The 15,636-nt window shown below is 39.4% G+C and overlaps 1 protein-coding gene across 3 annotated transcripts in view; it reads left to right on the top strand.

Annotated features, from left to right (window-relative positions):
• Positions 1-11,646: 11,646 nt before the first annotated feature.
• LOC126184561 (casein kinase II subunit beta-like) overlaps positions 11,647-15,636 on the top strand; it is a 75,770-nt gene continuing 71,780 nt past the window's right edge. Inside the window, exons 1-2 of one of the 3 annotated variants that reach the window (XM_049926987.1) lie at positions 11,647-11,823; positions 12,928-13,064. In XM_049926987.1, coding sequence (XP_049782944.1) covers positions 13,027-13,064 — 38 coding nt within the window. In that variant the 5' untranslated portion in view covers positions 11,647-11,823; positions 12,928-13,026. Of the gene's footprint in view, positions 11,824-11,932; positions 12,043-12,613; positions 12,707-12,927; positions 13,065-15,636 lie in introns of those variants that run through there. The other 2 variants (XM_049926989.1, XM_049926988.1) reach the window with 2 other exon arrangements.

The raw sequence follows: 15,636 nt of genomic DNA, 5'->3' as shown, positions 1-15,636 counted from the left end.
AATACTTTCACCTGTAGTGTGCTTTTCTTATCTTACACTGATATGTCTGAATTTCCTACAGCTATTGTTACCTGGTTGAGGTGTAGAGTAGCCTTGTGTGCACCCTACACACAGTCAGCTATCTGGGTAGCAGCCTCTGATGTGCAGTACAGACCTGCCCGTTTATGGGGACCCTACAGATTTCAACCCAATGATGCAAGTCTACAAACTCACAACCTAGCTTGTCAAAGAATCCTCGAGGTCTCTAGTTCAAGCCTTCCACTCGACTCAGAACTAAGGTGCCTCTATTTATTCAGGGGACAATGTTAAAACACTTGGAATGTTGAAACACTGGGAAAATGCTGGTATTTACAACCTTCTCTTCGAGTCACTGGAAAGGTCCAAGCATGAACTCCATGTCCAGATGACAAACATTGTTTATACCAATGTATGCCACAATCTGTAGCTGGTTGCACTGTTACACCAGTGACTGCCCGAATAGCCTTTCCAACAGCTAGAATCAATATCCGAGGCACACATACTGAATGCACGCTGGTATTTCTTTCCATCCCTTGCTGCCATTTACCTAATGGGTATCATTATTCCCAATATGTTTGAACTGCCAACGATTAGCCCTTTTGTGTTAGTCTCCCTTGACACAGGGCACAGCACGTTTCCCAGCAGGTGATGTGAGCCTCACCAACTCAGTTTCAGTTATCAGTGGAATGGCACCTTGAACCTGTTGCATAGTAGGATGGGTATTGCGTTTTCCTTCGTCCCTGTCTGCCCTATACATGAGGTCTAGACCTGCCACTGACACGCCACCTACAATGAAATGAACGAGTAGTGACAGATTCTGTATTTCCTGCAGAATATACAGTATCCCCTGGAGAGGATAGTACTTGAGGTACTTCAGGTAACTCTAGCACATGACTCTCAGTAACTGTCTAAAACATCTGCAGCAGGTTCCAATCGCTTGACAGTAGTCAGAATGATTTCCATCTGCTTATGAACAGCAACTAGTTCAGTGGTGTGCCCAAGAACAGCACACAAACTGGGCTGCATTGTACTTGGTGCAATATTTCACAGGACAGTAAAATTCTTGATCATATACCTTTTTCTCGTAAGTATATAATGAAACTAAGGAAAATTGGTTTTGAATGAGGATACCATAACCAAACTCTAAAATGACTACAAGGTATAAGTATGTCGCGGTACTCGCAAATGTTCGAAAATACACCGTATATTACAATACAGACGAGTATTGATACAATCAACGTGAGAGGATGTGGAAACGTCACGGGTAGTAGATTGTTAGACTCTAGAATTGCGGATCGGAGATGACTGGTACACTTGGACTCACACAAAGGAAAATTCATAAGTCGACTTATGTATGTAAATAGTCGTGCGAACTGCGCCGCGTTTTTTCGCTTAGCTGACTCTGTGACAACTTCTACACTGGCATGCCGAAGATGAATACTGCAGAGTAAATTTATATCAATCAAAATTGTGAAAGTTGTGCTGCACCAACAAAGTACGACTTCCGCTTGCGACAGCTACCTAAAACGTCTTTGAATCCATGCTTCCGGCCTGCCTTGTGGCCGAGCGTTCTAGGCGCTACAGGTTGGAACCGCGCGACCGCTGGTTCGAATCGTGCCTCAGGCATGGGTGTGTGTGATGTCCTTAGGTTAGTTAGGTTTAAGTAGTTCTAAGTTCTCAGAGCCAATCCATCCTTCCCAATGCATGCATAAACATCTGGACCAAAGTTTACCCCTCTCTGTGAACCAGTATGGTTTCTGTCTCAACCTCTCATGTAGTTCTCACATCCCCTATCCCGTCGACTTAAAAACAGGAAATCCGCAATTTAGTTATCCTCTAACCTTGAAGGAGTACACGAGCACGTATGGTATTCCGGTCTCCTCTTCAGACTTGAGATTTGTGTACTTTCAGTTAACTATGTCCACGTAATTGGGTCCTTTCTATCTAACTGTCCATCTTTTGTCACTATTAACAATACGAATTTCTACATGTCCTATGCTAGTCCATAGGATTTTGGTTACAGAAAATCAGCAACTGTGCCGCATTGTGAAATTAAAAATATTCGCTTCAGCTGTGACTTTGTTTTATTATCAGCACAACTGATATCAGGAAAATTATATTTCCATCTTCAGGTAAACAAATTTAGTACTCAGCTGTGAAATGGGAATGAAATAACAGTAAAAAGAAAACCATATTTTCTGCCATGCACTTCACAGTGGTTTAGGCTTTAGAGAATACCAGTTGATGCTAAGTCTTTAAAGAATCGACCTCCTATGTATAGAACAGCTTCAGACTTCTGATTACTTTACAAAACGATGTGTCAAATATTTGACATTCAACATGTAAGCGAGGAAATGTTTAGTAAAGGTCTGAAATTAAATTTAAATTTTGTAGAAAATCGCTCTTATTATCAATCACGGGATGAGTGTATTTTGCTCTCTGTTTTAGGCAAAAGCTAGTTTTTCATACAGCTCAATGTTTATGACATCATATCTCCTGAGCCATATAAAATTATATAGTCTTGTAGGTATATTTAGTGCTACACGTGCACACTGTCAGGAAAATGTGTTGGAAATGTAATTAGTAGTGAAGGAGAAATATATTCAAACGTGATGCCAATTTTACTGCGTGAACAGCGAAAATGTAGTACACAATAAATTTTTGCTCCTTTTCTCATTTTGTGGATGATATCGGCAAGGAAACGTTTCTTAAAGGTTTGAAATTATGCGTAAATTTTGCTGTAAGGTAATAAACGCTCTCATTCTCAAATTGTGGATGAATGTAAGTTTGGTGTTTGCGTCAAGACATATATAATAGTAGTTTCTAACTGTAAGGAAAACTAGTTTTTCACGCACCTCAATGTTTACAACGTCATATCTCCTATACTATGTATCTTAGAATGATTTAATTTTGCAGTTACATTCACTGGTATATACGGATACTGTCTGCAAAAGGCTTTGCGAATACAATTAGTAGTAAAGAGGCAATGAAGTAAAACTTCATGCATGATGCGACAGTTGTATTGCATGAACAGCTAAAATGTAGTAAAATATAAACTTTTTTCCTTTCAACATTTTGTGGGTGGTGTCAGCAAGATAAAGTTTTACAAAGATTTGAAATTATGTGTGAGGGTTGTTTCAAATCACTATGTGCTCTGATTCTCAAATACTGGATGAATATAGTCTGGGTATTTGTGAGGGATGAGATATACTGCCTCAAAACATGTTCACTGTAACACTTCTCTTACTGTGTTGAACCTTTCGCATTATACCGCGTAATGAATAGACTATGTCTGCATTTTACATTTTGTAATTCGATATCTACACTCCTGGAAACGGAAAAAAGAACACATTGACACCGGTGTGTCAGACCCACCATACTTTCTCCGGACACTGTGAGAGGGCTGTACAAGCAATGATCACACGCACGGCACAGCGGACACACCAGGAACCGCGGTGTGGGCCGTCGAATGGCGCTAGCTGCGCAGCATTTGTGCACCGCCGCCGTCAGTGTCAGCCAGTTTGCCGTGGCATACGGAGCTCCATCGCAGTCTTTAACACTGGTAGCATGCCGCGACAGCTTGGACGTGAACCGTATGTGCAGTTGACGGACTTTGAGCGAGGGCGTATAGTGGGCATGCGGGAGGCCAGGTGGACGTACCGCCGAATTGCTCAACACATGGGGCGTGAGGTCTCCACAGTACATCGATGTTGTCGCCAGTGGGCGGCGGAAGGTGCACGTGCCCGTTGACCTGGGGCCGGACCGCAGCGACGCACGGATGCACGCCAAGACCGTAGGATCCTACGCAGTGCCATAGGGGACCGCACCGCCATTTCCCAGCAAATTAGGGACACTGTTGCTCCTGGGGTATCGGCGAGGACGATTCGCAACCGTCTCCATGAAGCTGGGCTACGGTCCCGCACACCGTTAGGCCGTCTTCCGCTCATGCCCCAACATCGTGCAGCCCGCCTCCAGTGGTGTCGCGACAGGCGTGAATGGAGGGACGAATGGAGACATGTCGTCTTCAGCGATGAGAGTCGCTTCTGCCTTGGTGCCAATGATGGTCGTATGCGTGTTTGGCGCCGTGCAGGTGAGCGCCACAATCAGGACTGCATATGACCGAGGCACACAGGGCCAACACCCGGCATCATGGTGTGGGGAGCGATCTCCTACACTGGCCGTACACCACTGGTGATCGTCGAGGGGACACTGAATAGTGCACGGTACATCCAAACCGTCATCGAACCCATCGTTCTACCATTCCTAGACCGGCAAGGGAACTTGCTGTTCCAACAGGACAATGCACGTCCGCATGTATCCCGTGCCACCCAACGTGCTCTAGAAGGTGTAAGTCAACTACCCTGGCCAGCAAGATCTCCGGATCTGTCCCCCATTGAGCATGTTTGGGACTGGATGAAGCGTCGTCTCACGCGGTCTGCACGTCCAGCACGAACGCCGGTCCAACTGAGGCGCCAGGTGGAAATGGCATGGCAAGCCGTTCCACAGGACTACATCCAGCATCTCTACGATCGTCTCCATGGGAGAATAGCAGCCTGCATTGCTGCGAAAGGTGGATATGCACTGTACTAGTGCCGACATTGTGCATGCTCTGTTGCCTGTGTCTATGTGCCTGTGGTTCTGTCAGTGTGTTCATGTGATGTATCTGACCCCAGGAATGTGTCAATAAAGTTTCCCCTTCCTGGGACAATGAATTCACAGTGTTCTTATTTCAATTTCCAGGAGTGTATTTATATGAAATACTGGAAATTAAATTTTTCTTCCTTACTCCGGTATAATCGCCTAGTAGTATAGACAGATATTAGATAGACAAAGATATAGATCTTGAAAGCTGTAGAAATTCCAATCGCTTTCGATGGTGGAGGAATGCACGTACAAGTTTTCGTTGCCTGCGGAAAACAGGCGTCTAAAGCTAGCGAAATGCGGGATGCTCAACTACCAGACCTACCGATAGATGACTCTAGCACGTGCCGGCCAACGATCATGTCATGAGTGTCCGCCAGAGATCACTGGTTTCAGCCATATCTGAATTTGGCAAAAAACGAAGTAGCAAAACACGGATGAAAATGTTTTTCGTTCTGAGTCCTCATAAGTCTTATATATTAGATGTTCTAGATATCCACACATCAACACAATGAAGTGTTTCTAATCTAGCGAGAAACAACAGTAACAGTTCTGCTATGAAATTCCAAAATTCGAGTGTGTTTTGGAAGTTTTGACAAGCTGACCTATAATTTGTTTACTATTAATTTTATGAGTGCTTTGCTTATTTGCCCGTTTTAAAACACTATTTAAGATTCAGTGAGGTCAACAAATTACCTTACTTGCCAAAGCTTTTAACAACAGGTATAATTCGGAAAATCAAGTGTGGAAAACGTCTCTTGAAAAAAAGTTGACATCGTTTGCTTAGGGGGTAGCTTTACTGACAACAGAAATTACAACTGAACTATTACAGTATTACTTACGTATAAACGGAACAAATTATTTTTCTTTATTTGAAGTGATGCATTACAGATCTGCATATATGCTGACACTGTAATTGCAACATGCACTTACGAATTTGGCTCTCTCTTTGATCAGAAATTAAAATGCTAAGATTTTATTAACGCCTGTACGTGCTATGGTGTATTTTATCCAAGTGATATGATTGAAGCACCAGTTTTTGACAGTACTTCAGTCTTTTATACGAGACAAGAAATACATTTAAATGAGACAAACACAAAGGCCAACGTCAAGGCTCCTGTTAAAAGCATGACTTGTATCATTTGGAAGTCAAGTCTAGTAATAACATTATATTGGACTGATCCATGATGATGTAGGAAGTGAAGGAACTTGTTGAAAATAACATCGATCACAGCTGTTAGTTTTAAGGTTGGGGTCTCTTAAAACTGTAATTTTCCAGTCTGACACCCAAACAATGACTGGTACCATGATTTTATTTTAAAATTGAATTCAAAACATGTCAATGAGCAAAATTAATTACACTATAAATTACAACCATGGAATTTTATTTCTGTGAATCTTGGTTCCAGTCTTTGATATGATGTCAATCACTGGAATGACTTATTGTCAGTATAGGGCCCAAGCAAAAAACAAACCTGAAAGTGAAAGATGCAGAAGCTGGCCAGACAGGCACCTCAATGGCTGCTACAATGTGTGTGAGACAAGGGCGACATTATATTGCAAATTTAGTGTAAAAAGTTCCATATTGTGTGAATTTGTCCTATACTGACAGGACATTCTAGTCCAGGCCATTTTCTTATCTGCAAAAGTACACTAGTCAATACCAGTGGCACAAAGGTAGTGCCAAATTACAAACTATCCGGTAACAACAGAAGTATGGTTGGACAATGTACAGTAAATAATATGTAATAACCTGAGAAATTCAGAATTGGCATGAAGAAATAGAACAGTATTTGGAAAGAGAGTAACATTTTGAAAATAACAGAGGACGCAAGTAGAGTTTTCAGTTCTTATGAAAACTTGCTTAATTTTTTTCCCCTCTCTTTTTCCATTCTCAAGGGAAAAATGTGATAACATAAAAGTGCATATGCTGCTGTAAAGCCTGCTCCTTCTAAGAACATGATTTTCTCCCACCTCTCTCTCTCTCTCCCTTCCCTCCTCCATGTGAAGAGTATTACTGTAATAATAGCTAATAGCATACCAAGAACATGAGGGTGTCATAGTGGAGATTTGTTTTCTGGTACAGACATTTGATACAACTACACCACAGCAAAACTTTCTTTCAATAGGTGTGGTACCAGCGCACTCCCATAGGATAACAGAATATTATGTCCTCCAGGAATCACATTGGGCACACCACATACAGAATAAACTGTACAGCAATTACAATGTTTTATGAGCAAGTAATACCAGTCAGTATCATTAATTTTAACATAACTCTTGACTCCCATAATTACCTGCTTATGTGTGTGCTTGTACTACAGGTTATTGGTAAAGCAAATACTAATTGAATAGGTCTTCACACTTTTAATACTTAGCAGAAATTCTGAAAAAAGTGAATTGTTTTATTACTGTATCACCTCTATGGTGAATCAAGAGGTACTGACTGGTTTCTTTGAACATTTAATAGAAGCCGCCTTTTTACCTGCTACTGATAAAGAGCCAATCCAAGTTCTGTGCAGAACAATCTCTCGCATTTTTCATGAGGTTTGTTATTCTGTACACTAATATTTCTTCTTCTAAATGGTAAATAATGCATTCAGACATTGTTGGTATTAAAGGTAATTCATGAAATAAATTATATTTAAACCAGAAAATTAAAGATTCCACATGGCACATGAAAAGTACCTTGCTACACACATGTATGTACAGATTCCAAAATGTCTGTGTATTTGAGTTACAAACTTTTTGAAATAGAAATATGAAGAGCACAATACTTTGGATCTGCAATAACTCAAACGTAAAATACTTTAGTTCCCTATGGGAAACTTTGTTCTTTATGTGACTCGTGCAACTGCTTTCACTCTTAATGGAAAACTAAATGGTTTATGTTAAAGTTAACTAGCACAAAGTGTAACCATTGTTACATAATTTCTGTGAAGTAAGATTCCTTAATGTTAATTCCTTCCTTTGTCATCATAACTTTATAATTTCAGTTCCGTATGGGACATATGAACTAACAACATGAAATGCTTTTATTACTATGCCCAAACAAAATCTTTTTAACATGTAGTACACAGTTCAAATTAGCAAAAAGTGTAACCATATAATCAAGGTAAATGATGAAAATTAGGCATATAACATGAATACTGAAATTTCCTAGATTTCCAAGTGTAACTGTAATCACTGTATTCTGCACTTTGTAGTGCTAGAAAGATAATTCTGTATGATTATTTGCATTCTTCCACCCCCCCTCCTCAACACAGGAAAATATAATAGAAAGACCTCCTAGCAAAATATAGATAAAATTCAGAAAATTAGGTTTTGCCTGAATCAGGCCCCCTTATTCTAGAATGGTTCTAAAGTAATAAGAATGCTTACAATCAATTGGAACATTGTGTTCATTCTAGAAAGTATTAAAACAAGAATAACAGAGTAACAATTTTATTGCTCTTATATTGCAGAGTATCCACAAACATTACTGTTTGAAACATAGGTCCACTGCATACTCCATTAGATCACATCCATCCTGTGATTAAACTTTTTCTTGGAGTGAAAAATTCAAGTTAACATAGTTATTGAGGGAAATATTTTCTCACACTGAAAGCCATCTGTCAAATAAGTCCCAGAACATTATTTTTTCATTAATTTCACACAAATTACCTGTTTTTAATGCAAGTGCATATTTTGTAACACCAAACATCTTAAAATAAGCTTATACAATAAACAATTATAATTTTGTTACAATATCTACACAGGATGTAAAGAGTTAATTTTACTTCAATGTGATTCATCCTTTGAAGTTCATCATTACACAACAACAAATCTATAGACAAAATAGCCTTAAAAATCTGTCAAAATGTCACACCCATCTGCATGGAATGTCCCATTACACAATCTTTTCCAATTTGAGCACTATACATGATTAAACAATATGAGTTTATTGAACTTCTGCCTTATACTTGATTTGTTGTTTAAAATTTTCTCAGCAGACATTGTTTTTCCATATGTTTTTAAGCATATGCAGGAGTACAGGAATGCAATCTTACAAACAAGTTGAGTCTGTTGTAAGTCCTCAATCCCAATTTCATTATGGTAATCATGACCAAGAGCAGGAAATGGGTAATCTAGAAATTTATTTTTAACACAATGCAAAATCTTGGCCTGTATATATTTCTATTGCATATCCCCAGCAATCTCAAACATCTGAAACAGTAACCAATTTCCCCCTGTTAACAAAATTTACAAATGCATTTTTATTGGCCATATTAGGAAAAGCACAGAGAGCATCACATTCTAATGCAGATTTAACTACTGGTGGCTTCAGTATGTGAAGACAGTCTTCGCATGTGATCTGCCTTGAAAGGCGCAATGACACATACCCTGCAATATAATAGAGTATGTTTTGCTTGTAAAATGAGAACTTAATCTTATCATCAAGAAGTGCACACCACTTCTCTACTTCATTTTCTGTAGCACTTTCATCACTTTCTACTACATGCTTTCTTGCATGAAAATCATAAACAGGTGGCAAACAACACACATTAAAATTTGAGCAATTCCCATTCATTGCAGTGACACTGTTACCCATGAGCAACTTTCTCATGGCACATTTGAACTGGTATGCATTTGGATTGTTGTTCCAACCACCTCTGGACCAAATGCAGGAAAAAAAGCTCTATGTGGTCTTGTGACAGTTTGTGTGTTAGCAAATACTTCAGAGGAGATTCAACACGAAGCATACTTGCCAGAGCTATGTGCCTGACAGATTGCACGTTGAAAATTATCCCAAAAGCAAAAGTATTTCTTGCATGGAGCAGCAACGGAACACCATTCTTTTTTAAGCTTTTGATATAATTTTCAGTATCTCTGAAAATACTAAGACAATAAGATTGGTTGTCAAGTCTCAGGGGGCTCTTATACCCTTTACCTAATAGATTTCTGGAGTTCAGAATATCAAAAATCCTACCAATATAATACAAAAATTCTACTGTTTCTTCACTTCCTTTAAAATTTGGATCACCAACCCTCCTCAAAAACTCTATACTATCTGCCACACTAGAACTCAAAGTCTGTGCAGCTAATGCAACATTCATTTTTCTATTAACTTATATGTTGTCCTGATAGTTTGTTGGCAAATGTCATACCTTCTTCTTGTTGTTCAATTGCTCAATGAAATGCCATTTAATAATGCCAGTTGGAGACTCAATAGCAGATACTTATACTAGAGCATTTCTGGCTAACTTAATCATATGACACATGTCCAAGATACAATAAACATTGTATTTTTCCACAGGGGTGAGGAAAGTGGCTCTTAAAATCACCCCTGGAAAAATTTAAAGTACAGCCAAGTGGACGTAAAGTGTTTATATTTACCTTGCAGCTATCACATGTAACACACCAAACCCTAATGCCAGAACTATGCAGCCTCTCTAAAGCAGATTTTATCAGTGTGGCCTGATTATTTGCCTGTACACCGTTGATAAAGAAATATGCAATCGGACATTTAAATCTGCCTTTAATAGAGACAAGCATGAAAACCAGAGCCTCAGATGTCTCTATTACTTCTTTTGACTGATGAACTTCCCCACCAAAGTCTAAAAAACCTGTTTATTGCTTAGTTCCTTGGTCCCAAACTACTTGCTTCCTAATTGCCATACTGTCTACAATTAGACATGAATCACTGAACTGGTCCCTTAGAATTGGGTTCAAATCAATGTACTTAAAAACATCTTTTAAGAAGCCAGGTTCACAGTCTACACTTTCCACCCATTTGACGAGAGAGAGTTCACTAAATTGCACAGTAATTCCACTTGTGTTCCTTTCTGATGATTGAGGAAGTTATGTAACTTCTCAGGAAGATGCCCCTTCTCCTTCAATGAACTTATGATGTCATCCATGGAAAACACTTTCTTCTCTCTTCTTCGAAGTTCTTCACGGACGCACTTCAGTTTACGTTTTAATTCGTGCACAATGTCCGAGAAAAAATTGCAAGTTTCGGTCGCCCTGTCTTCCATTTCTACTTTCGACTGTATACCACAATCAATTACTGACGAACCAACTGCACTCTGAAATAAAGAAATAATTTCGTTATATATGACTGAAATAACTCAAGGCTTGGAGAAAAATATTATAATAAAACTTTGGGGGTGTGAAAACATCCTTATCTAACGTTTTCGACACAATTCGCAGCTTCTGCATTGGATAAATGGGACAGGCTTTCCACGGAAGAATTCTCATTGACAACATTCTCCACGCAATCAGTAGCTTCTGCTGTGGGCAAATCGAGCACTGATTCCATGACAGAAGGCTAAAAACACAAATATGGACCTGTATTACAACAGTGCTTAGACCTATGTTGCCTATTTGTGTCCGTACGAAATAAATTCACAAAAGTAAAAAAAGCACACACACAGCAAGGAAATTAATTAGCTACTTCAAATAGAGAAGCATCGCTGTCACTCAAAATCCTAACAACATGTCATCGTGGCTGTTTATTTGGTGGCATCAAATGTGTCGGAAAGTCAAAACATGATGGCACTGCTTCGGGTTTGAGACGTTTCTTCCACGTTCCAGGGCTCACTACGTAATCGTCTTGTCGGAAATGGTTTCCGCAAAGAAAACTGCAAGACGTAGGATTAAAACCTTTCCGCTTCACGGAAGTAATCCACTTCTTTAGCAGCTCTGGGTGCTTTAGAGGAAACCTGTTCAAAAACATCGAATTAGCAAACGCATTAAGTCTGTATTTTTATCGTATTGTATCGGTAGTCCTATTACCTGTGAAATGGTTAGTAACTTTCCTTACTCCATCACTTCGTACAATTGAAAGCGGCACAAGAAATCACCATTCCGATAATCCTTAATTCTTTATACACCGTACAGACCGAGAGAAACTTCTTGTCAAATTCGAATATGGCGCACAATACAGACGACAGTAATCAGCTGGTAGAGCCATCTATCGGTAGGTCCGCTACTTGAGCATCCCTCATTTCGCTAGCTTTAGACGCCTGTGCGGAAAACGTGCTGAAGAGAGTCAAGAGACCGACAGAGAGGGAAGAAGTTCGAGCTGTATTGGCGTCTGCGTGACGTACGGACGAACTGGGAGTTTCAAGTTTGTAGCGAAGCTGGTTAAGTTAGAAAATGCAGTAAACGTACGCGAATTAGGTATGGTGTAAAATAAATGTGGTAAACTCAATATCTGTGTGTAAATAATACTGGGAAATTGATTGCTATGTTGAATTCCAGTAATTTGTAGTCAGAACCATTTTCTGTTTGGACCTTACGGTGTTTGTGTAAAGTTTCAGTTGTGTGGATGACACCAGTGCTGCGTATAGCAGTCAGTCAATGTGCTTTGCAGCTGTTATTGTTAGGACGGCGATTATAGTGAGTTATTCGCAATTGAAATGTAATAACATGCCAAAGAATTGGGTGTATTGAGGCTTTGCAGACGCCGGTGTTACGAAAAAGATACACATCGGAATTGTCGTTGTATTTTGTGATCGTATTCAGTAAGATAAATATATTTACGTTTTTTGGACCCATTCCCGATACTAAAACGAATCAGTCATTCGTTGGGAACCCCAATTTGTCAATCCAACTCGCAGCCGTTGAACTCAGTAAAGCGCATTATGTCTTGTTTTGATAAATGGTTTGGTAATGGTATTAACAGGTGCAGAATAAGAATTATCGTTTTGTGGTTAAATAAATTTTTAAAATCATTAGCAGCGCTGTATGTAGTAAAAATAGGTAGTATGTACTAAGTCCTGCGGCTTGGTTGTCAATACATTGTAATCTAATATTGTATTGCTACTAGTTTATAGGCCAACAGAATTTAAATTGTTTCTGTATAGGATTAGTTTCCGACGCTATTGTCAACTATATACGAGCGTCTAAAATTTACCGTAATACAGTGTGTAATAATCGATTCTGGTTTCAGAAGTAAAAGCTGTCTATTTTTGTCAGATTTAAATCGCAATCACTATTTAAGAGGTATCAGCTGAATTCTGTTAAGGCACTCTACAGTGACTTTCCTCTGTTAAATTATTAGGTATGAGCACTTTCTCTATTTATGAAGATTTTTGTGAGAGTGTAGGCCCAACCGGTCATCTAATTATCAACCTAAGTTCCATCACCAGTATTGATGGAAGTAATGATGATTTCACTCAGATAATCGTTCTCAGAATTGTTTTTAGTTTGATTGTTATAAGTCATAAGTCAAACTGATTTTTGTTGCTCAGTATGTGAGAACATTGGTTTCTCGGTTACCAGGAGTGTGCAGTACTATTCGACTCACCAGATCAAAGAATCTGAGTTGTTGCCCGTTATCAGGCCATTGTCACAGGAGCAAGAAATTAAAAAAAGTAATTTATGTGTATAGGACGTCGTACAACAGATCCGTCAGGAAGGTAAGACAGTTCACACACATTCTGCAGAGTTAAAAGAATCTTGTGAATTATGAAGTTGTGCTTTTAATTTTGTTTAATCATTTTACTCTTACAATATTTTAGACATTCTCATTTGTGTGCAGTTAATTGGTTTTTACAGAAATAGATATAGTAACACTAGAATTATGCCCTTTATTTGCAGATGTGTAATTATAATTTTGTATATAAAGTTCTCTTCATTAACCTCAGTTTAGACTTTAACGAAAATGCTGATAGTGTCCTCACCTTTCTTCTAGAGAGCTGTTCCCAACTATACATATAATTTTTTTTAGTGTGTAAAGTGTATAGTAAAGTTTCGTTTGGTCTCCCATTCTCTTATATGGATATGTTGCATGTGGAAAAAGGTTACCTGCTTATGCACATACTATGATTAATGTGTTACGCTGTAGTTTTTGTACGTTATATAGATTTTGGGGAGTAATATGTTTATTAGTGTGGTAATGCATAATGGCCCCACCAGCCCACTCTCCATTCCCTTCGCATCTTGGTTGTGGTGCCACACTGAAGCGTCAGATTCCACCCATCGGCTTTGACCTGTGACGTAAGGCTGTTGTGGTGTATGACGTCATGACGGCGCGGAGTTTAGTTTGTGAGAGTGATGTGTTTGTAGGTGTCATTTTAATGTGATGGGTGGTGCTCTCTGGTGGTGTGTTTGTGTTAGGTGATGTTTTTGGTTTAGTTTGCATGTGTAGCGTGTTTATAGGTGGCGTATTGTTGGGGTCGGTGGTTCTCTCTGGTGGTGTGTTTATGGTTAGCTTGTTACGTGGTGTATGGGGTTCATTTGCGCGGTAGCATTGCGCTTGTGTGGTATCAGTGGTGACCGTGCTTTCAGCGGGATATTTTTCGATGAGTTAACGATTTTGGTTTCGTTATGTCAATGTTATTGTAGTTTTTCCCCTGTTCGTTGTGTGTGAATTTTAGTAAATTGCTTTGTTTATGTCTTTGGTAGGTATGGATATGACTGACAAGGTCAACAGTTTTTTGGTTGTTGGTGATGATGGAGGGCAGTGTGTTGTCTCTTATCAAATTTCTTCAGCTATTTGGCCTGTTGGCTGAAGTCATGATGTGTTCAGTGTCTCGTGAAGAAATGAGGCTTACTAAAGTTCCGGCAGCTTGGATAACAGGTCAAGGGAAATGTTTGATTCAAATTTTGATTTTGTAGACGTTTTCTTTTGTGGTAGGATTAAGTGTAGTGGTGGTGAAAGTATGGTATTGGTAGTTGCTGATTACCTATATAGGTCAAGGGAAGTGTTAGATTCCAGTGGATATCGTTTTTAGTTTATTTTTGGAAAGTTGTGGTCGTTTCATTTTGTCGTTTGGTTTAGTGGTGTGTGTTTATTTTTAGTTTGTCCCCACCCAGAAACCCCCAATTTACCCCACTTGTCCTGTTAGTTTCATTATAGCTTAGAAGGAATATGTGTTTTTCTGGTTTTTGGATCTATTTGTGTGTTTGTTGTAATGGTTATGTAATGACGTCATAGTCGCGATATGGGAGTTGTTGTGAATGGCTGTTTCCGTCATATTGGTGACTTTATTGGTCAAAGCATACAGGTGGAATCGGACATTTCCATTAACCTCTAGTGGCTAGCGTTGCTCACTCCGGATCATGGGTTTCCAGGTTTGATTCCCGGCTGGGTTGGGGATTTTCTCTGCCCGGAGACTTGGTGTTTGTGTTGCCCTCATCATTTCATCATCATTCGTGACAGTGCCTAGATTGGACTGTGTGAAAAACAATTGGACTGTGTACGGGTGCTGACAACTGTGGAGTTGAATGCCCCACAAACCGAACACCACCACCACCACTTCATAGGGTCCCCTCTTGGTGACATCTCTGACTGCTTGATTAATCTTTGCTAGACAATTCATTAGATATGAAATATCATACTTACCTGGACCATATGGCAGAATGGCACAGACTGTGTGTGACTGAATAGTGTTCGTAGTGTGGAAGTTGATATTTTTACCCATGATAAATTTCTCGTTTCGTCTTTTTTTTGTCCTCAAAGAATACAAAAGCAAAGCTATTTTTGTTTATCCATAGAACATAAGTGCGTGTACATTTCAGTAGCTGGATAACATTGCAGATATAGGATAAATAGGTAGCTATTTATGAAAAGTGAGTGGTGGTGGTGGTGGTCAGTCCACAGACTGGTTTGATGCAGCTCTCCATGCTACTCTGTCCTGTGCGAACTTCATCTCCCAGTATCTACTGCAACCTACATCTTTCTGAATCTGCTTAGTGTATTCATGTCTAGGTCTCCCTCTACGATTTTTATCTTCCACAATGCCCTCGAATACTAAATTGGTGATACCTTGATGCCTCAGAACATGTCCTACCAACCGATCCCTTCTTCTAGTCAAATTGTGCCACATATTTCTCTTCTCCCCAATTCTATTCAGTACCTCCTCATTAGTTAAGTGATCTACCCATCTAATGTTCAGCACTCTTCTGACACTTAAACCTATACTGAATGTTAACAAATTTCTCTTGCCATAGCCAGTCTACATTTTATATCCTCTCTACTTTGACCAT

This window comes from Schistocerca cancellata, chromosome 4, assembly GCF_023864275.1.
Source record: "Schistocerca cancellata isolate TAMUIC-IGC-003103 chromosome 4, iqSchCanc2.1, whole genome shotgun sequence".
NCBI lineage: Eukaryota > Metazoa > Arthropoda > Insecta > Orthoptera > Acrididae > Schistocerca > Schistocerca cancellata.
The sequence above is the reverse complement of the archived record's forward strand: the minus strand, read 5'-3'. Positions and strand labels throughout refer to the sequence as shown.